Genomic DNA, 21,637 nt, shown 5'->3' with positions numbered 1-21,637 from the left:
CTTAGGAGGTTAGTAATAATGAAAAGTGGAACCAAAGTAGACTGGGAGAATGTTGCAAAAAAGAAGGAAAACTGGTAGAGTTCAAGAAGCAGGAGAGTACACTTGTTAGGAGCATAGACTATGGGGCAAAACCACCTGGGGTGTGACCTTAGACAAGTCACTTAACCTCTCCGTTCATCAGTTTCTCCCATTTGTAAAATAGATGTCATAAAAGTACCCATCTCATAGCATTGTCCTGAGGCTCAAATGAGTTATTGCATGTAGAGCACTTAGAACAGGGACTGACAGTAAGTACTCCACTGATGTTGGCTGTTACTACAATTTCATTAGAATTTTCATTAAACAATCTCTACCCAAGTAAATCTTTAGTTTAATAAATGCTATTTTCCCCATACATTGTGCTGAAGCCTATCTTATGCCTTACATGTCTGCTCAAATTTGCTGAATTATATGTTTACTAAAGATCATTTATATTTGTTGCCAAAACTGTCTACTTCCACTGCACTTTTTAAAAAATTAGGCAATTTAAATAAATATTACATAGAGCCAAAATTAAATAAACTTGGCTCATGTGTGAACACTAAGTTGAATTATTTGGAAAGACCAGATAAAGGTAAATCTTAAAACACATTGTCAGTGAGATACAACTTCAGCAAAGTCTGGGGAAGAATTGGTACATTTCCAGGAAGATTCTGCACTCACATAGCTTTTCAAGTATCTTCAAGTTATCACTTTAAAAAGAAACTCAAATTTTAAAAATTGAAGATGTTTAATGGAAAGTTATTAAATAAACATAATGTGAAACTCCAGGCATTGGAACTATACTCAAAGAAAAGTCCTAGGGTTTCATCTAAATTTGCAAGTGCCTGAACATTTACATATTTTTACTTAAGATAAAATATTTAAAGTATTTATTTATTCTTTATGACACACCTCTTTAACCAAATATTTCAATTACCTGATATCTCCATCTCTGTTCTATTTTGTAAGAGGCTTTCTACAGTAACTGTAGCTTAGGAAGAGGAAACAGAAAGCTGGAAGATTAGGGCTGGCCCAAAGATATAAAAAATGTAAATAATATAGTAATAATAAATGTAAACGTTAGATTTTTCTAATATTAGCCCATTTCGTCTAGACAGAAAAGGAGGCAGAGTTCTGTTCAGTTTAAAAAAAAAAAATCTAAGTATCTTGTTTTTTTCTCTTTAGAACTTGAGTGAATGAGCAAGATACATCTTTCTTAGAACCCAAACCCAAACCTAAACACATGGAAAATCTTGCAGGATCAGAACTACATGCAGTGTTCTAGAAGACATGATAACATTTCTTAAAAAAACCAAAAAAACAAAAAACCCAAACCAACTCCTTTTGAATTTTCAAAGTGTGAATCCTAGTATATAATTTTAGGTGATGACTTTAAAATGTTTTCAGCTTCACTTTATGCAGTGGATTAATTCGTAGAAATTCACATGTAGTTTTTTTGCAAAGCAAATCATATTTGAAATATATTAGAAACAAGTAAATACTTCCATGTAGATGGAGTAAAAGAAATAAAAAAGCACTCAGTAGATTATTTTTAAAGCAAATAGAGACAACTTATCTCTTATGAAACTTGCATCAATATTTAGCAAAGGGCATATGTCTTCTGTGAATAAAGAGCTTTTACACATTAGTAAAAAAATGAATATTCCTATAATCCTATAGAAAAATGAAAAAGGTTATGAATAGGTAATTTATTTAAATGCTAAAATAAATAAGCATATGAAAAAATTTAACTTTACTAGTGATTTTTAAAATGTAAATTTAAGCAATGTAATCACTATCATTGACAAAGGAAAAAAAAAGACTATACAATACAATTTGACAATTAAGGTTCAAAAGTAATAAGAATATAAATGCCCTGTATACAAATATTGCTATGGAAATTACTACAGTTCAGTTAATGCAATAATATAACTACTTGCTTATCCACTATGGTATTAGAAATACAAAGAAAATTGTTAAATAAGCAAAATGTCCAATATTAGGGACTTGGTTAAATAAATTACGATATTTCCATTAAGGAGGTATGCTGCAATTAAAAATATTACAATTGCATACTTAATAAAATGGGGGAAATATTCATGCTATATTACTAAGTTTTAAAAGTACAAAATAATATATTATGTGAAAATAATTCATTTTTATAAAATGAGAAAGAAAATAGAATGAAAAGGTCTCTATCAAAAAGTTAATAGTGAAAATATTAATAATTTTAATAATTAACAATATATTACCTGTCTTTCAAATGTTAATTCCTCTTTGAAGCCTTATTCAACCAGAAGTGATTTCTCCTTCCTTTGAATTCCACGGCACTCTGCTTCTATCTCACAGTAAGGAATTAAACTATGTCATCTTCTACTAAACCTGCTGGTGAACAACATCTTCCTTTTCTTAGTTTGATTGCCCTCTCTGTAATCAGGGCATACATATCTCATATCCTCTATATTGGTGAGTAGAGTGACTTGTACAATCATCATTTTAAGATGCATATTTACTGACTATTTACAATTTGCCAGGAACTGAGTTAAGGCCTGGGGACTATGGAAAACCTGATAATATACTTGCTTGGCCTAGTGTGGGATGAATCAAGAAGAGAAAATTATAAAATAGCTTTTATAAGTATACAGAGTAGTAACTCAGGAAGGGAAGAAAACCCAGACTTTGGGGCTTAGTGAAAACTTTTTAGAGGAAGAACATTCAGGAATCATTAGATGAAGGATGAGTTGGAGAAGAATGGTGATCTTGGAGTGGAAAGAATGTTCTAGGCAGAGGGAAGAGCAATTGAAAAAGCTTATAATCAACCCAAATCATAAAAGTTTAGGAAACTGAAAGTAGTTCTGTGTTGTTGGGATCCTGATCTGAGGAAATAAAGCCTTTGAGGCGAACTGAGAATAGATCAAGAAAGGTTTCATAAGCTCTGTTCACATTTGGCTGTTTTTTTTTTTTTTTTTAATTTTATAGCTACTTTATTTATTTATTTCTTTATTTTTGGCTGTGTTGGGTCTTCGGTTCGTGCGAGGGCTTTCTCTAGTTACGGCAAGTGGGGGCCACTCTTCATCGCGGTGCAGGGACCGCTCTTCATCGCGGTGCGCGGGCCTCTCACTATCGTGGCCCCTCCCGTTGCGGGGCACAGGCTCCAGACGCGCAGGCTCAGTAGTTGTGGCTCACGGGCCCAGCTGCTCCGTGGCATGTGGGATCCTCCCAGACCAGGGCTCGAACCCGTGTCCCCTGCATTAGCAGGCAGATTCTCAACCACTGCGCCACCAGGGAAGCCCTTGGCTGTTTTTTGAACAACTGAGTATGTTCTTACCTTTAATAGCTTGTGATTTGAGTTCTTTCAGTTTGCTTAGACAGCTTTAGAAAAACAGTGCTTAATTATTCAATTTTTCTTTAAGCAATAGGTTAGGATACTAAATAGAAATAATAAATTATATTCTTATTTTCATCTTGAAGTTGGGGCTTCTATTGCTCTTACTTTTACAAGATTAGGAATTTTAAATATTTTTGTTCAAATTCGCTCTTGGGAGAAGAGTGTTAACATAAACCAGTCATGACACTTCTCCCTCAGCTGGAAGTTACTCAGGACACTCGTCATCAGATCTGAATTCAGTTTACCGTAACTATTTTAATAGCCTTCTCAGCTTTTATTTTAAACATATTCTGAATTATTTTTTAGCTTCAGTAATATTTCAGCTATAGTATACAACATTTATATACATTTTAAAATGTTATACAAGTTATATATAAGAATTTGTTAAAGTATATGTTTTCTCCTAAATGTTTCTTAGGAAGAAGTTAAGATGGAATTATACAAGAAAGATAAACACTTTTTAAATTTGACCTTGTATTTCTAGCATTGGAATCTAGTACACTGGGAAGGAATACAAGAATATATGTAATAAATATGAAGCAAATTTCTCTAATTCATGGTCTATGTTTAAGACCACATGTAAAAATTTATACTCAAGTTAGCTTTGTGCCTGAAAACTGAAATAAAGTAATATCACTTTTCTATCTTTTGCCCACTATTCAAACTTACCTCATTCTTCCATATTTTATTATTTTGCATAAGACATGGGACCAGAAAAATCCATTTAACAACAGAAATCATATCCTTTATCAGCAAAAGATATAATTTGGGAAAGGACTGAAGAAAGAATGAATATTATTTGGGAGTTTTTCCTCAGTGTTTGAATTTGTCATCTGGCATGCCTTTTTTTAGATATTTTGTTCTTTCCTAATATTAAGATAGGGATGAAATTATGAGAGAAATAGGGATTTATAAATAAAAGGCAAACAGGTTTTGAAGGAAGGTAATCCACTTGGTATTTATAAAACATTAAATATTAAGGTACTTTCATAATTATGAAAACTGCTTAAGAAGTAGTGAGTTTAGGGCTTCCCTGGTGGCGCAGTGGTTGAGAATCTTCCTGCCAATGCAGGGGACACGGGCTCGAGCCCTGGTCTGGGAAGATCCCACATACCACGGAGCAGCTAGGCCCGTGAGCCACAACTACTGAGCCTGCGCGTCTGGAGCCTGTGCTCCACAACAAGAGAGGCCGCGATAGTGAGAGGCCCGCGCACCGCGATGAAGAGTGGCCCCCGCTCGGCGCAACTAGAGAAAGCCCTCGCACAGAAACGAAGACCCAACGCAGCCCAAAATTAAAAAAAAAAAAAAAGTGTTTAAAAAAAGAAGTAGTGAGTTTGGCATTACATCTTCAAAAAGTACTAATGCCTATTGCTCATCTCCTGAGATGTTGGATTCCATTAAAAAGAAAAATTCTGAAAAAGAGTAAACTCTTGGTCTTGTTGCTTGGGAGAAAAATCTAAATTTTAGTCTAGAGCCTAGCTCAAAAGTCTGTCTTGGTTGCAGACTTCAAGTCTGATAGGAATCACAGGTCCTCAGTTGAAAACCTATTACAAGTAGCAGCAAGGTTAATGGAGGGCAAACTAAATCTCCTCAGAATAATTCATGCTGACACTGAAATGTGTGCTGCCACGATTTTGCTCTGCGGACTTGGAGATGCTGCTATTCAGCCAGCACTGGGAGAGGGAAGGAGCACAAATGGACTCACAGTTCTGGATGTTGGAGGAGCTGAAGGACTGGTTAGGGAAACCATCTCCTGGATTGCTAGCCGGAGCTTTAAGCGATGCAGAGGATTGCTGATTCCAATTTCTCTCTGGATCTCAGTGTCTGATAAAGCAGACATAATGGCACCGCTCTTCACGTTGGCTCGGCAGGCTGCCACGTACCAAGCAGGCATTCCCAACCAGAGCTGTTGGATAGGGAAAAATACACGCCCAGGTTATAATAATTGTTAACCATTAACAACGTCTATGTGCTAGACATCATTTTAAGTACCTTACTTGCATGAACTCATTTATTACCACACCCCATGAAAGAGATGTTATTATTTTTTTCCCCAGAAGAGACAGATGCACAAAGACATTAAATAATTTATTCAAAAAAACCAGTTAGGCAGTAATGGAAACAAAGATTGGAAATGTAGTCTTCAGGGTCTGCCATTGAACAACTAATTTATATTATTAGGGATAAATATAATAGCTGCATCTCACCAAATCTCCTCTTGAGTTTAAGGACAAGAACAGCTACAAGCTGCATTTGGTAAAGGCTCAATTAACATTTGTTTAATAAACGACTTCAGTTTATAACTCTCCTTTGGAATTCTGAGTGCCTTTGTTCAAAGGCTTTAATGTGGCTAAGCCACATTTCCAATCTATCTACCTATAGGTGTATGAACTCAATTAGATGCTAAATATGAAAATACTTTTTGGAGAATGAAATGCTGGGCTAATGGAAGAGGCTAACATTATAAACATCTGGAAAACATTAGCTAAAGAGAGTTACAAAATGAATAATGCTTTAGAAATTAGGGATTGTGATTCTTCAGCTTTGCTGTGAGGCTCTGGAAAGACAATTGAATTGGTAGTGCAATGAGCACAGCATAATGACCGGCACATTATCTGCAGCACAGGGTGAATGCACTGTGTTGTAGCATCTGCATTACATACACTTAAATAAGGAATATTCTTTCCATTCCTCCCCCTCCCCCTCCATCATTAGCTATGAGTAAGAAACAGGGCACGTGCAAATGAGCAGTTTAAATCTTGGTTTTAAACAGCCAAAATACTGATTTTTGTTGTTGTTGTTGTTGATTTTATTTGTTGATATGAACAGATGGAGTAAAAGGAGAGAGCATGAGAGTGAGAAAAAGTGAGAGAGTAAGAGAAGAAAAGCTACAAATCAGCAGTGTACAATGCCAAGAGCTCTGGATCAAGAATCAGAAGGCTTGGGCTCTAATTCCTTCCCTGTCATTGGCGAGTCAAGTAAGTCCTCTAAACCTCAGCCTTATTTTCCTCATTTGTAAAATGGAAGGGATTCGGCTTTATTATTTCTAAGGCTTTGTGTTACGCAGCTTCTAAGATGGCTCCCAATGATCTCACTTCCTGATATTCCTGCCCTTGTTTCGTCCTCTTCCTCTGAGTTTGGGCTGGACCTGGTGACTTATTGTAATGAAAAGACTATGATAAAAGTGATGGGATCTGACTTTCCAGATTAGCTTATGAAAAGACCGTGGCTTCATTCCTGCCAGTCCTCTCCCCCTCTGTCTTCTCCGAGCTCTCGCTCTGGGGAAAGCCAGCTGCAGGGCTGTGAGTCGTCCTTTGAGATGTTCACATGGAAAGGAACAGATGTCTCTGGCCAACAGCTAGCAAGGAACTGAGTCAGCTTGGAATTGGATTTCCCCAAGTCAAGCCTTGAGATGACTGCTGTCCTGGCTGACACCTTGCTCGCAGCCTTGTGAGAGACTTTGAACAGAGGCGGTAGCTAAACCATGTCCAGATTCCTGACCTACAGAAGCCAGGAGGAAAATAAATGCTAAGTGTTGGGATAATTTGTTACATGATAATAGATAACACTGATTTTTTTTTTAAATTAAAAAATTCTGCCATATTAAAGGGTTGCTTGCCTCTGTAGAGGAAACACAAAAAGTCAAATCTTTCAGTCAATGTGGCCTGGGCTGTGACTGAGATAAGAGAAGGAGAGAGGGGATATAGGCACAGTGCATGACTGAATATAGTGTCTCCTACAGGTTAGGCAAAGGAATTGACCTTGCCTTGACAGATATGATTAGCTACGACAGAAAATGGGACTTCACTTCATAGTTTGTAAACTCAAGTTGTTCAAAATAACTAAACGTCTAAATATACCTTCACTGGACCCTAAAGATTGTCACCTCTTTTCACCTCCTCTATGCTAAGATATTTGGATTTCCACACTGGTTAACATTACCCAAATGCTTGCCAATACATGGTTACCAAGGTCATCCCTGATTAGACTTTTACAAAGTTTTTGGTGTCAATAAATGGTGTGTGAAGCATCAGACTTATTTGTTCACATCACTCTTAGTGGGCTGTGCATTGAAGGAGATACTAAAGGAGGTGAAAGTTAAGAGCTCTCATCCATTGGATCACCCACCTCATTCATCTTGTTTATTCCATTGTATAATTTCACTTATTATACAACACTGGTTTCCTTGTTGTTCCCTGGAAACAGCCCAGGCCTTTTTCTGCCTCAGGACCTTTGCATCTGCTGTTCCCTCTATTTGAATGCTTGTCCCCTCTATCTTCACATGCCTTACTCCCTCACATACTTTAAATCTTTACTCAAATGCCTCCTTCCCTCTGAATGTCTCTTCCCCTCCTTCCCATAACACCAAGCAGACATTCTTTATCCCCATTCCTTGCCTTATTTTTTCCCATGGCACTTAGCTTCTAACATACAGTGTCATTTACTCCTCAATCTGTCACCACATGAAAGAAAATAAGCTCAAGGAGGACCAATGTTTCATACACATACTCTGTTCAGAAGTGCATTTGAAGCATCTAGAACAAAGTCTGGCACCAAAGAGGTGCTCTGTAAATAGTTGTGAAGTCACTGTATAAAGTCATTTTATAAAGTCACTTTATGGAACACATTATGAGCAATTTCTGCGTGCTCAGGATAGTTTTAATTAGCACAAACTTCACTGCCTGTCATTTCCTAGCCCCTTAATGTCAGTAAATGTTTTGTTTTTTTTTTTAATATATAAAGGATTTGTTCATCACTTGCCAAAATAGCAGTTAACTCTCTGTCAAACTGCAGCTCATTTTACTGGAGTGAAACTGAACAAAGAATTGCTCTCAATTTTGAGGTGGGCTTTCTTAAGCATTTTGTCTTATAATTGATTTTTAAAATATAGTAATTTGAAAGAAATATTTGGAAGAAGCAGCTCTGATCACTAATAAGCTAAAAATTCCCTGACTGATATAAAAGAATAAAATAAAGCAAGACATAGCCTTCTTTCACTCAGTCCAAGAAAAAAATGCAGCATGTTTTTATATTTATCTGTATAAGATTATTTTTTAAACTCAAGTGAGTTTTGATTGTTCCTTATTGATTAATTCATTAGCTCTGGATGTGATATGATAATGAAGGTGGACAATTTTATAATCCCAAACCTTTTAAAACAATGGGTTTTAACTGCCTCTGCCAAGCAAGAAAAGTTCATACAGTCAGTCCCTTGGTACCCTCAGGAAATTGGCTCCAGGACACCCCATACCAAAATCCACAGATGCTCAAGTCCCTTACTGTTGGGCTCATCATCCTCGGATTCTGTCTCGGATTGAACGTGTTTGGTTGAATCCACGATGGGGAACCCATGGATAGGGAGGGCTGACTGTATTCTTCTTTGCCTTGACGTCAGCATATCCTAGCAGCTACCAACAGCCCACATTAGAGAACTGAATGGAAGGGGCAGTGAAAACTATTGATAAGTGGTATGAAGGGGCCCTTTGTGGTCAAATATATATTTCGTTCACTGTCCTGGTCTGCTCCTGCTGCCTCCAAGCTGATCAAGTACTAACTCACTTTTCCAGACCCTTGTGTTATGCAGGAAATGCTGAATGTAGTTTTTGTTTCATTAAAACATTCAGTCTAGACACAGAAGGGAACAAGGGGATGCATCTTCTCCTGCATAACTCCAAATGTCTAAATCTAGCTGGCCCCTAGTCTTAAAGAACTAGTTTCAGGAATTACACTACAAGCAAAGGAATGGCAGCAATATCTTGGATAAGACAGAAGTGTTAAATATATGGAGATACCTCTTCTCTGTTAACCTGCTGATGAGGAAGGGCTCTGGACTGATGTACTGGGACAGATGTTTTCTTGCAACAACAGAAGTATCACTCAAAAACTGTTTCTTGATTTACTCTAGATATGAAGAAGATAGAATTTACTAAAACTTTCTTTTATCTCACGGCCTGCTTCCTTCTGCCACAATCACAAGAAAACATCAGAGTAAAATCACAAGAATGCCCATGGGTCCCTAGATAAAGCAAATATTCTCTTTATAAGTTATTCCAGACTATTGGAAAACTAGGATGTCAGGAACCGGTCTTTACTTGTCTCTAAAAATACTATCAAGTTAGCAGTGACTGGATTAAGAGCCTTCTGGTTTAACTCTCTTACCTCTAACCACGCGACTACAGTGGGCCCATCCCACTGGGCAAAAGGTAATCCCTTTCTCCGAGCTTCTTCTAGAAGTTCATGCCTGAAGTATACAGCAAAGATTATTAGTCAGGTAATATGGGAAAAGATGGCTGTGATTATTTTTAATGACAATATTTTTAAAAAACCCAATAATCCTTTATAAATTTTTTATGAGTTAATACAGAAATAAAAGAAATCCTTCTTCCTTTGAATAATACATGCAAATCATCCATTGATTTTATTAGAAATGAAACACTGACATCTAAAAATAATTTTCCCCAACACTTATTCACTAAAATTCAAACATTAAATGTTAATGGACTAAGAAGCTGAATTTTATTATCAGCAAATATCTTATCCCTTAAACAAGAAACTGGCCAACATATGCATATTCTGGCATGCACTACAGGATCTAAATGAGGCTTCTTCCATCTGTCTTGCCTGTTTCCCTTGTTATTTCAGTAGTAGATAAATGCCTGTTTATAGAGGCAGAAGATCAAGTTGGTCATTTTAGCCCCATTCAAGTGATATGCTTGATTTTAGTATGCTCTCTGGGTCCAGGTGGCTATCTCAGGAGTTAGTTTTTTGTATAGACTACAAAATTACTTCTCATTTGAAGAGAACTCTGAGGTATATTGACTTCCATCACTACAAAGCAATGTAAGGTGTAAAATTCAATAGTACACTTATTTCCATTTATAATCACTACTGGTTTTAATGAAAGCAAAACATCCCAATGACAACAAATGGTTGTTTCTGATAACAAAAAGTTGTAAACAACCTTGACAAATGCATCTTTAATCACTATCTCTACTACTGACCCTTGACATCCATCTACAAAACCAATTGCAGATCGCTCATGATTGAAATAGCAAGTTTCTGTTTTCTTTGAAACTCAAATTGACATATACCTGGCCAGGACTATATTGGAAAATATATTCTCTATTCCTTAGATGCATTGATCTTACACACACATTTTTACACATATTGCTTTATGTTGACTGTGTGTCCTTCATGCTTAGGAACTCCAAAATGAAGCATTTAATTATTTCCTACTACCAAGTGATTAATTGTTCATTGTGGTGGACTATAATATGTTAAAATATATAATAAAAATGCCTTTATTTTTTATTTATAGCAAAAACTTTCCGTGTCTGTGATGGATGCTGCCAAAAAAAATGCAGTGTGACAAAGAACCAGGGAGGCAAAACAAAAATTAAAGTTATAGTAGATGAAGAGACACATAAATCAACTGCTCTTTCATTTCATGGGATAGCAAAGAAGCATGTGTAAGCTATTCAGCACCTGGGAAAGGGAACAGCGACACTGGTGCCACGAATCCAAGGTGAAACTAGAGGGGCTCCCTCGCCTGGCTTGCTCTACCCTTACCCGTTCCCTCAGGCTTCCCAGTGACATTCCTTCATTGAAAACCAGATTTGAATAGCATCGTCTCACTGTGACAGATGTATTGACAGAAATGGGTTGAAGGGTTAAACAACCAACCATCAGGTACTTATTGAGCACCTATTGTGAGCTGAGACCTGTGGAAATACAGACATGCACCCAGTTTTCCAGGAGATCCCTGGTTACGTAGAAAAAGCAAACACATGAAACTGTTTAAAAACGTCGTACAATGCACAATTAGATGCCAAAACTCAATGATGCATATTCTGAGGGTGAGGATTTTGGAGAAGGGGTTAGTAGCAATGGAAATGATCAGTGAAGGCTTTGCAGCAACTGAACTGACTTTGAAGGGCTGGTGGGAAGGAGTTACAGATGACGTTCCAATCTGGATGAGCAGTAAGGGTGGAGGGTCAGAGGCAGGACTGAACACAGAATACGTGCAAGAAAATTTAGAGTAGGCTTCCACAGAGACAAGAGCATTATTGAGAGTTGTAATATTATATCCATTAGGGAAAAAAAATACTTCCACTTATGTGACAGGTGAGTGGCATTAAAGGGGAAGAAACAAGTATACATTTACAACTGGTTTTTGCTACATTTAGCAAAAAAGCAAGTCAATATGCACTCAACACCTAGGAAGCACATAACATTTTCACAAGCGAATTACATGAGTTGTACATACGCCATTTTTGAAAACTAGAACATTTTAATTCTGACTAGTTCCTTAATAAAAAAATGCACCACATGAGCTGGAGTGATCCTATTAAAAGTTAAATTGGATAATGTAACTTCTCTGCTCATAACTTTCCAATTACTACCTGTCTCACTGAGAATAAAAGCTCAAGCAGCTGTTAGGATCCACCCTACCCTCTTCATCTCTCTGACTCAATTCCCATCTCACTCCGCAACACTGGTTTCCTTGTTGCTCCCTGGAAACAGCCCAGGCCTTTTTCTGTCTCAGGACCTTTGCATCTGCTGTTCCCTCTATTTGAATGCTTGTCCCCTCTATCTTCACATGCCTTACTCCCTCACATACTTTAAATCTTTACTCAAATGTCTCCTTCCCTCTGAATGTCTCTTCCCCTCCTTCCCATAACACCAAGCAGACATTCTTTATCCCCATTCCTTGCCTTACTTTTTTCCCATGGCACTTAGCTTCTAACATACAGTGTCATTTACTCCTCAATCTGTCATCGCATGAAAGAAAATAAGCTCAAGGAGGACCAATGTTTCATATACATACTCTGCTCAGAAGTGCATTTGAATTATCTAGAACAAAGTCTGGCACCAAAGAGGTGCTCTGTAAATAGTTGTGAATGTTGAACATGTCAGCCAGTATTTATATTTAGCTGCTTCTTGTTTCAGTAACTTGCATCCCATAATGTATTTTTTAGTCCATTTTTTAAGCCACTTTGTCAGCATAGCACCCATTCCACACGATTCCTAGAGTCTGGTCTGGTTTGCGACCCCTGATAGGAATCTGGTTGAGGTAATCCAGTGTGTTCAAATAATCCTATTCTCTTTTTGAACAGAAATTTATCATACAATTGTTTGAGAAATCATTGGACGATGTAAACCTTGGAAAATTTTTCTTTTTTTTAGCTTTGTTTATTGTGTTTAAATCACAAACTCTCATAGCACAATAACTTTAGTAAGAGTTTGCAAAGATAATGAAATAAGGGAGCTCAAGTCCAGTGGATTCCACCCTTTGGTCCTCAGCTGGCAGGGCTAAATCCCAAGTAGAGGCCTTTGAAGTGACACACTTGAAACTGTGAGAAACAGGCCAGATTGGAGTGGATGGCTGGATTTTACTCTAGGACTGTGTGCTACATGATGTTAACTCCAGACCTGCTTTTCCTTAACCCAAGGGCAGTTTTAATTATGTAAAGAAATGCATTGAAATTCTCAAAGCAATATTACATTTAATTCTTCTTTATTATAAAAAAAAGTCTGCATTATACAGAATTTATAAGAGACATATATCTGGGCATATTGGCTTGAGAGAGAGGCACTGTTAGAAAAATAAAGCAATATGGGTAATGCTCCAATTGTTGGAAATCACTGAGTTTAATACATGATGATTTCATAACATTATTAAGGGCACGTATAGCATTAATTTCATGGGGCCATGCTTGTTGTCATTAGATATTTTGAAGTCACTGTCAGAAAAATATTAGAAATACTAAATATAAAACTGATTTGGCCCAAACAGGCATTTTGTGTATACTGGTGTTCTCTGTTCGTCCAGTGCATGTGTAGAAATGTATGCATTCTCTCTGTACCCCAGATTCAACCTTTTCAAAGGTTCAGTTACAGTTCTTCCAGAGTGATGTCATAATCACATTCCCCAGTACACATCTGCGTCTGAATTTACTGTCTTTCTATTCAGGCCTGAAGAAACATTTTTGCCTCCCTCCCTTCCTTCCTTCCTTCCATCCTTCCTTCATCCCTTCTTTCTTCCCTCCCTTCTTTCCTTCCCTCCCTTCTTTCCTTTCTCCCTCCCTTCTTCCCTCCCTCCCTCCCTTTCTTTCCTTCCTTCCTTCCTTTCTTTTAGACAATCTAATATTTAACCATCCTTTCCCCTCAAATCACTTATACATTACTATAGTTATGGGCACCCATTTTTGTTTTAAGTTTTAGACCAGATTTTAGAGGACGTCAGTAGCACTTCCTTCTAGAGGAAGTTTCAGGTACAGGATTGTCATTTCCTGTGTGGAAACAAAAAAAAGAAAAGTACTAATTGTAAGGGAAGGTCATTTTGAATCAGAAAAACTTCTGAGTCACTGAGTATTTTCAGGGAACACATTCTTGTCTGCAATAAAGAATACCATTAGATTCCCTCCAAAGGCCTCAGACTCTCTTGATAAGGGTGTCAGTGAGTTACTGTCAATGGAATGTGACACATTAAGAAGGCCCAGCACTTGGGGAACGCTCAGGTGTGTGAGTAATTGGCAAGTTCATACAGAAATGTGCAGAGGGCAGCCTGCACTTGCTTGTGCCTGAAGACAGGAACAAAGTGTGGGCACCCTAGTAATGTTTAGACCCAAGGATTTCTAGATAAAGGATTGAGAATGTCTAAAAATGTAAATAAATCAAGGGTATATTCCAGGCTTGTAGTTCCTAAATCCTAATCCAGACTAATTTAAGCAAGTATGATTTTGCTTAAATGATTCCATCCAAATAGAAATGTCTGGCTCCTCCTTTTCAGGTTTTATGTCTTTCTCCAATTATTTCAGTTTTGACCTCATAGGTGGAATATGCTTACATTTCTAAGCTCTGTTTCCTTCACAGTAAACAATATCCACACACCTTCCTGTCTTGTCTTCCCACTCACTTTATCTTGATTTTCAAGACACAACAAAAATACTTCCTCTCAGAAGCCATCCTACCCTGGACCCAGGGGCAATATTTACTACTTATTTTTATAGGCCCCTTAGTACTAAACAATTTTCCCTACAATATCTTTAACATTTTATTGAGTCAGAGATTTAGCCAGTTTTATTTTTTGTTTTGAGGACAAAAACCAGACACATGGTAGGTCTATAAAAATCTAATGACTGACTGCCTAACCTAGTCCGGGGGCATACAAAGTCCCTGTTCTCGTACCCTTACAGTTTGGGAGAACAACTTGTAAATCAACAAATTCAATAAGATGATAAAACTCTGAGAAATGAAATTCATTAGTTACTCAAAAATTCACAAACCATGGGGGCAGGAAAGTCTCCTTTTCTGTATTTTTCCCAATGTGGATGGTTCATTGCTGTCAGTGAAAAGAGACTTTATTCTCAGACCACTTAGCCTAGGATGCTATTTTGGGACTGCCAATTTGCGACATGACTGTCTAAATACCATATGGTATCATTTCCTTTGTCACTCAGACTGGCCATTTCAGTCACCCTCCATTTAATGCCTGTCAATTTCCCATTCATACTTTGTATTTTATCTTCTTTCACTTTCTATTTTCACTGCCATTATTCTTTTTTCTGTCTTTTAACTGGCCCCACTCTCCAAGCTTCTTACCCTTGCAATACACTGCCATGAAAAAAATCTGCTGTCATGGCAGAGTAGGTAATACAGTGGGCTCTGAAGTGGGAATGCTTGGGCTGGATTCCTGGTGCCCTCCCTTCTTAGCTGTGCATCCAAAGACAAGTCACTACCTTTTTGTGCCTCAGTTTCCTCATCTGTAAAATGAAGTTGATAACAGTACCTACCTCAGAGGGTTGGTATGAGAGTTGAATAAGAAAATATATGTAATGTGATGACAACAGTGACTTGTACAAAGGAAACGGCCAATATGTGAGCTATTTATCATTGCACTATCCTCTGAAAACCCTTCAATGGTTCCTCGAATGCCTAAAGCATAATCCTTAACCTGGATTACAAAGACTGAAATCGGTTTAGTCTTGGTTTTCCTTTCTAATCATCCTTCCTTATTTTTCACTAGAACTGAAAACCTATTTTGGCAAATAATATGAACATGAATAATTCCATCTTTGCAAATACCATTTTCCAGAGTTGGTAAGTTCTTTCTCTTCTTCTTCCACTATCAAAATCTTACTGTTTGCCTAAATCATAAAACTTCCTTTTATTTTTGATCATCCCAGATCCCACAATGAATTTTTTATCTTTCAAAATCTGGAAACTCATAGTGTCAGCATCGCTCATAAAGACTGCTGATGAGCAGCACATACATGGGCCTCATCTCCCACCCAAGACTAAAGTCCTGGAGATGAGAGTTTGCTCTTCTACTGCACCATGCATTTTTCTTTGCAGGATCTAGCCAAGAATATCTTTTGAAAGATTGCTATTTTGTAATCCATGAACTCTCAGTGTTGACAACCATCCAGGATCCTTGATCAAAGGGCAGCTTTTAAGTATTCTATGTCTTCGTTAATATCCAACTACTTATTACATCTTAAAAAGAAGTAAGAATTTTGTTTACCTGTTACACAGATTGGCTGCAGGAAGAAATAAAAGTGCCCTCTCTAACATTAAATATGACATTTTGTAAATTGATCAACTATTACCAAAGCTTTTGTTCAAATTCTCATTTGTAGATCATGGAAATGAACTCCCAGAGTCTGCCTCTCCTTTGGTATTCCCTACCTCTCATCCTTGTTCCAACTTCCAGAAAAACCTTTCTAAACACAAATATTTTTGTAAGAGTTGCCTGCTTAAAAATCTCCCCCTTGAGGTTTTTAAGCAGGCAACTGAAAATATAGGTCAAATATCTTAGCTCAACTAAAAAGACCCTTGGTGATCTGGCCCTTGGCTATCTCCCAGCTACTTCTGCTCAAGCAATCCTGAAATACTTGCCATTTTCCAAACACCTCATTCTATTTTACCCTCTATGACTTTGTATATGCCTTTTTCTTCTGCCTAGAGCATCCTTCCTTGCATCATAATTGTGACAAACTCACACTTATCTTTTCTGACAAAATTTATGCTTTATCCTTCCTGTTAAGATGCCAAGACCTTTCACAGGGAGAATTAATTTTCTCTTCTACACAAATATTATAACTTGTATATACTCTAGTTATTGTATTTACTATACTTCTCATTTAAAATTTAAAATTGCATTTAAATGTAATTAAATAAATTATATTACAATTGAATACAGTGAGTACTGTAATAGAACTTTATCTAATGTGCTCTCTTGTTCATATGAACCACTTCATAACCTTCTGAGATATAATATCATGGTTTGAAAGACCAAAGTTTCTATATGCAGGCAAATTAGGGTTTAGATCTCAGATAATAACAGCTGACATGCGTATATCACTTACTATGTGTGAAGCACTATCCTCAGTGCTTTATATGTGTAAGTCATTTAATCTTCAGGACAATCCAATAAGATACATATTGATACACATTTGCAGATGAGGACACTGAAGAAAAGAGGCCACTTGGAGCACAGAGTCGGTGAGTGCAGAGCCAGAATTTGAGTGCCAGTCACCTGGTCACAGAGTCAGCCTCTTAACAACCCACACTATCCTTTAGCTAATTAACCTCTCTGAACTTTTCATAACCGTAAAAGGAAGATAGTAACAACCACCTCTTTGTTAGAATTAAAGACAATGATAGTTTCCCACCTTTATTTCTCTCCTTTTTATTCATTCATATTTAGGCATACATTTATGTGACTTCCTGGCCAATATAGATAGTCTTTACCCCCTCACTATCACACATTTCAGTCCTCAACCCTATAAGAGAAAAAAGGAGCTATGACTTTTCTTTTCTTGCTGTTCCCTACTACAAACAGGCTCTGAATCTTGGCCAGAGGAAGGAGGTTAGCCCCATTTATATAATCAGGATGGAAAAGCTGAATTTGTTGTAATTTGTTTCAGTTCAATTAATTTTGTATTATTGTAATACAAAGTAATTCTCTGGTTGAATAATTTATCTTTAGGGCTTATTTACTTACTGTGGCACACAACAAGTACTTACTTATTGATACAACCGGGAGAAATAAATATGTGGCTCGATAAGAACCAAGAATGAAATGTAAGTCAAAATAATTTGACAACTGAATCTACTTCTTAACAGTGTAGCACAGAGAATAAATCTTCCCTACATAATATAACAGTAAATTTACATAGACTTCACACCATTATTAATTATAAAATGTATCTTGTTCCAATAAACTTCAACAGTCAAGAGGGTAAATAGAACATGATCTCCTCAAATTTCAACCAGACAATGAGCTATAATCTCATTATTCAGAAATCTATATCTGGGCTTCCCTGGTGGCGCAGTGGTTGGGAGTCTGCCTGCCAGTGCAGGGGACACGGGTTCGAGCCCTGGTCTGGGAAGATCCCACGTGCCGCGGAGCAGCTGGGCCCGTGAGCCACAACTACTGAGCCTGCGCGTCTGGAGCCTGTGCTCCGCAACAAGAGAGGCCGCGATAGTGAGAGGCCCGCGCACCGCGATGAAGAGTGGCCCCCTCTTGCCACAACTAGAGAAAGCCCTCGCACAGAAACGAAGACCCAACACAGCCATAAATAAATAAAAAAATAAATAAATTTAAATTACTTATAAAAAAAAAGATCATATAGGTGATGAAATTCTAATTCAAGTAAAAAAAAAAAGAAATCTATATCTGTTGATCAATTCCATGAAAATTAAAATTACATAGTTGAGAAACTGTTTGAAATTCTGGTCAGCAAATATGAAGGAAATATGGTGCCGCTTCAAATTTTTTAACTTCTGTAAGCTGAAAATGTATATCTTAATTAACATAATTATTCTAAACAGAAATATGTTACAAATCCCAATCAGCTGCTTCAGACATTGATTACCTAAGTACACACATTTAGCTCCATAAAATTAAGAGTTTCAAATCCGACATTAACAAGGTCGGCTTGAGTTTGAAAGCGCGGCATGCTGCGATTTTGTCTGTGTGTAAGTGCAAGTGTGTGTGTTTGTGTATCCTGTTATGGCACATTTTCACATGTAGTGCATATAAAAGTCCATAATACACTTAAGTAGTGTTTTATTTAGATTCTCAGAATACATGCTAGGTTGCTTGAAATTATTTGATCACATAAAACCAAAGTTCATTCATATTGAGACCTTTTTTTTTCCCTGCAAGCTACTTGAAATGGAGGGCACAGTCTCAGGAAAGAAATTTATTTGTGAATTTGAGTAGGGATTTACATAATTTCACTCCTCATTTTATTTTGAATTTAATCACTTTCAAAACCATTGAAAGGGTATAAACACACACATGCACGCACGAATGCGAAGGAGCAATACAATTACTCATGTTGTTATTAAAAACTAGAGGGGCTTGTGTTACTTTCCAGTAAACAATTTCACTTTTGCAAGACACTGTGGTTTGTTCTTCCCAGTCCCTTCCTGACTGTAAATTGGGGACTTACTGGAGGAACACTGGTAATTTTTCAGGTTTATATGGATGCCATTTAGACTAGATTGCTTTAGTGCTTCATCTAATTTTGAGCCCTCTTTAACTCAGATTTGAAGTTCATAGTTTCTATGCTTCTGAGATTATTCATATCTTCTCATACTCTTGTGAGTATTGGGAAGTTGACAGCAATATTAGAAAGTACACAGAATATAAGTCAGTCACGCAAAAGTATGCAGCAAACACATGGGAAAGTTGGGGCTTAAAGTCTTATCTTCTGATTCCTAATTCAATATTCTTTCCACTTCAAATCTTCCCTCGTCTTTACTATGTTTGTACTATCTTCTCCTGACATTCAACCTCCTAAGCTTTCTTTTAGCAACTGTACTAAGGGAATGATTTTGAGGTCTTAAAATGTTTAAATTCCAGGAGCATGTGCAAGACAAGAAATTGAATTTTCCAATTAAGGTAATTATATCAGTTTCTTAAAGTCCATAAATATTGATGCATTATGAGTCTATTATTTTTCAATATTTCATTCAAAAAGGGATGGGGGAATGAAGTTGTATTTCTTGACATTATTTTCATTATTTCAATTTCCTCATGAAACTTAAAATCATTAGGCCAATAATTCATGATGACATGAAAATAATGCTTTAAAAATCCAATGTCAGAATATCGATTGTTTTTAAAAAGTAAGATCTTACAACTTGCATTTGGCCAGCATAGCTGAATAGCATCCTAATCACAGCTTACCTTGCATTTGCAAGAACACGTCCTAGAATTTAATATCATAAATTATCCTTACTTAAGCAAATATTGCATTGTTAAATAATTAGTAATAATAACTATAACTTAAAATTAGAGTAGGAAAAATATAACAAATATAAACCATATTAATGAACAAAGCACATGACCTTTATTGGTATATAAAATATCCATATTGCCAATTAGTGACACTCTCCACATTTCCTGAATAATTGCATCTTATTGGAGCCATTTTACTTGTCCCCTCAAAATGTTTTGCTTTAAATGTAAAAGCAAAACCTCTCTCAATCTAAAGTGTTTTGTAGCTCACCATGTCACCAATGCAGACATTTACACGAAGGTAATATTTTATAATATTATGCATAATTTGTTTTACTTTGAAGCCCAGTTGGTTTTAGAAATAAATAACAAATTCTAAGTTTAGTTCAAAAAGCAGGATTTGAAATTTGAAACAGTAATCTTAGTAATATACCTTTTCAAAGCTTTAAAAATTAACTAGTAGTACAGGAAAGAAAAGAACACACAAAACCAAAGGGTTCAGCCAAAACCAAGGATTACTTTGGAATCTAAGTGTAAAAGTTCTTCTGGGGAAGATCCAGCATTTAACCTTCTTCATGTACGTGTAGTTTTAGTAATCAACAAATAAACTTATCTCTTGAATATAATGCTGGTGGAGTACCACAAAGCACTAGGAAAAACATACAGGCGGTCTCAGCCTTGCAGCACAGTCAAAAGTACTCAAGTGGCCTGCAACTATTACTTAAGCCTCACTGAATGTCACACTAACTCCTAGAGAGTGACTTGAGAAACAGGGGAAATGTCATCTGGATTGCCTTTTGATATACGTGTAATAGAACCGAAGAAACTGAAGTGCCTGAAAGGACAACATGATTAATCTGAATGTGAACATCATTTCTCTGAACCAATGATTCCCTTTATGGTAAGGAAATGAATACACTTCACAACTTTCATTTTAGGTCAGAGGCAGTGCAGCTTGTGTTACAACTGAAAAGAGAAATACTAAAGATAAAAGAAAAAGAGGATGGTGCCGAAAATAAACATGTTCAGCAGCCATTGTGATTCAACTTACCCTGACGTGCTTTTCATGAGATGAAGAAGGACGGATGGAAAAGAAAAGCACACAAATGTTAATGGATACATTTCAATCCAAAGAAAGCCATGGAATAAAACAAGAGCATCATTTCAGATGTGTGGAAGCTCAGATACGAGAAAGACATGGTATTTTTTTTTTTTTTTTTTCACCGTGACACACATACTCACTGCGTCCAAAAGCATAATCAGGCTGAGGGCAGTTCTAATAGTTGACCAGTAAGTCTGTCTCTTGAAAATGAGCCACTCTGAAACATGCATGACCACATTTTCCCAGCCTCTAGTAAACCCCCAGAGGAAGTCAGGCAGCTTGTTAAAGAATATTTTTCGCCTCAGGCTACTCTTTACAAATAGAAGCAGTAACTTACTAAGTGGTGCTCAGATTCTCATGCAGATTTATCAGCTTACTGTTAGACCTTAAGAAAAATACAGCAGACTTTTGGAAAGGCAGCAACTTGAAGAAAGCACTGGTTTGAGGGTCAGAATGTCTGGATTCTAGTTCACATACGTGGTTTCGTCAAAATCACTAGTAGGTTCTGATGTTCAATCTCCTGAACTTAATTTGAGGCAAGAAGAAATTTGTACATTCCAGATCCATAATTTTATAATTCTAACAAGTGCTGTAACAATAATAATTATGTGCCAGTAATCAGATCATGAGAAAGTATAAAAAAAATTCTATCACTCTTCTTCCCCTGCCACACGGAATTCTTCCTCCTCTATTTAACTGCCAAAATAAATGTTGAGCTGTGCTAACTGGGTGTCTTTCAGTAGAAGCATTTATTTATCCGGACAGTTGTTTATAAATGTTGCTCTGAGGGAGAAAATGAACTAGATTGGTTCACCAGTGCTACCAAAAATCATCACAAAAACGTAGATTTAAATGTAGTGTTTGAAGTAGC

At 36.8% G+C, this 21,637-nt stretch overlaps 1 protein-coding gene across 12 annotated transcripts in view; it reads right to left on the bottom strand.

Annotated features, from left to right (window-relative positions):
- PPFIA2 (PTPRF interacting protein alpha 2) overlaps nt 1–21,637 on the bottom strand; it is a 479,171-nt gene that overhangs the window by 30,245 nt on the left and 427,289 nt on the right. For all 12 annotated transcript variants that reach the window (XM_057557043.1, XM_057557042.1, XM_057557045.1 and 9 more), the window contains 2 exons: nt 9,569–9,650; nt 5,115–5,315 (listed from right to left, as the gene is read on the bottom strand). In XM_057557043.1, the coding sequence (XP_057413026.1) occupies nt 5,115–5,315; nt 9,569–9,650 (283 nt within the window). The remainder of the gene's footprint in view (nt 1–5,114; nt 5,316–9,568; nt 9,651–21,637) is intronic.

The sequence above is a fragment of the Balaenoptera acutorostrata genome, chromosome 11 (assembly GCF_949987535.1).
Source record: "Balaenoptera acutorostrata chromosome 11, mBalAcu1.1, whole genome shotgun sequence".
Classification (NCBI taxonomy): domain Eukaryota; kingdom Metazoa; phylum Chordata; class Mammalia; order Artiodactyla; family Balaenopteridae; genus Balaenoptera; species Balaenoptera acutorostrata.
The sequence above is the reverse complement of the archived record's forward strand: the minus strand, read 5'-3'. Positions and strand labels throughout refer to the sequence as shown.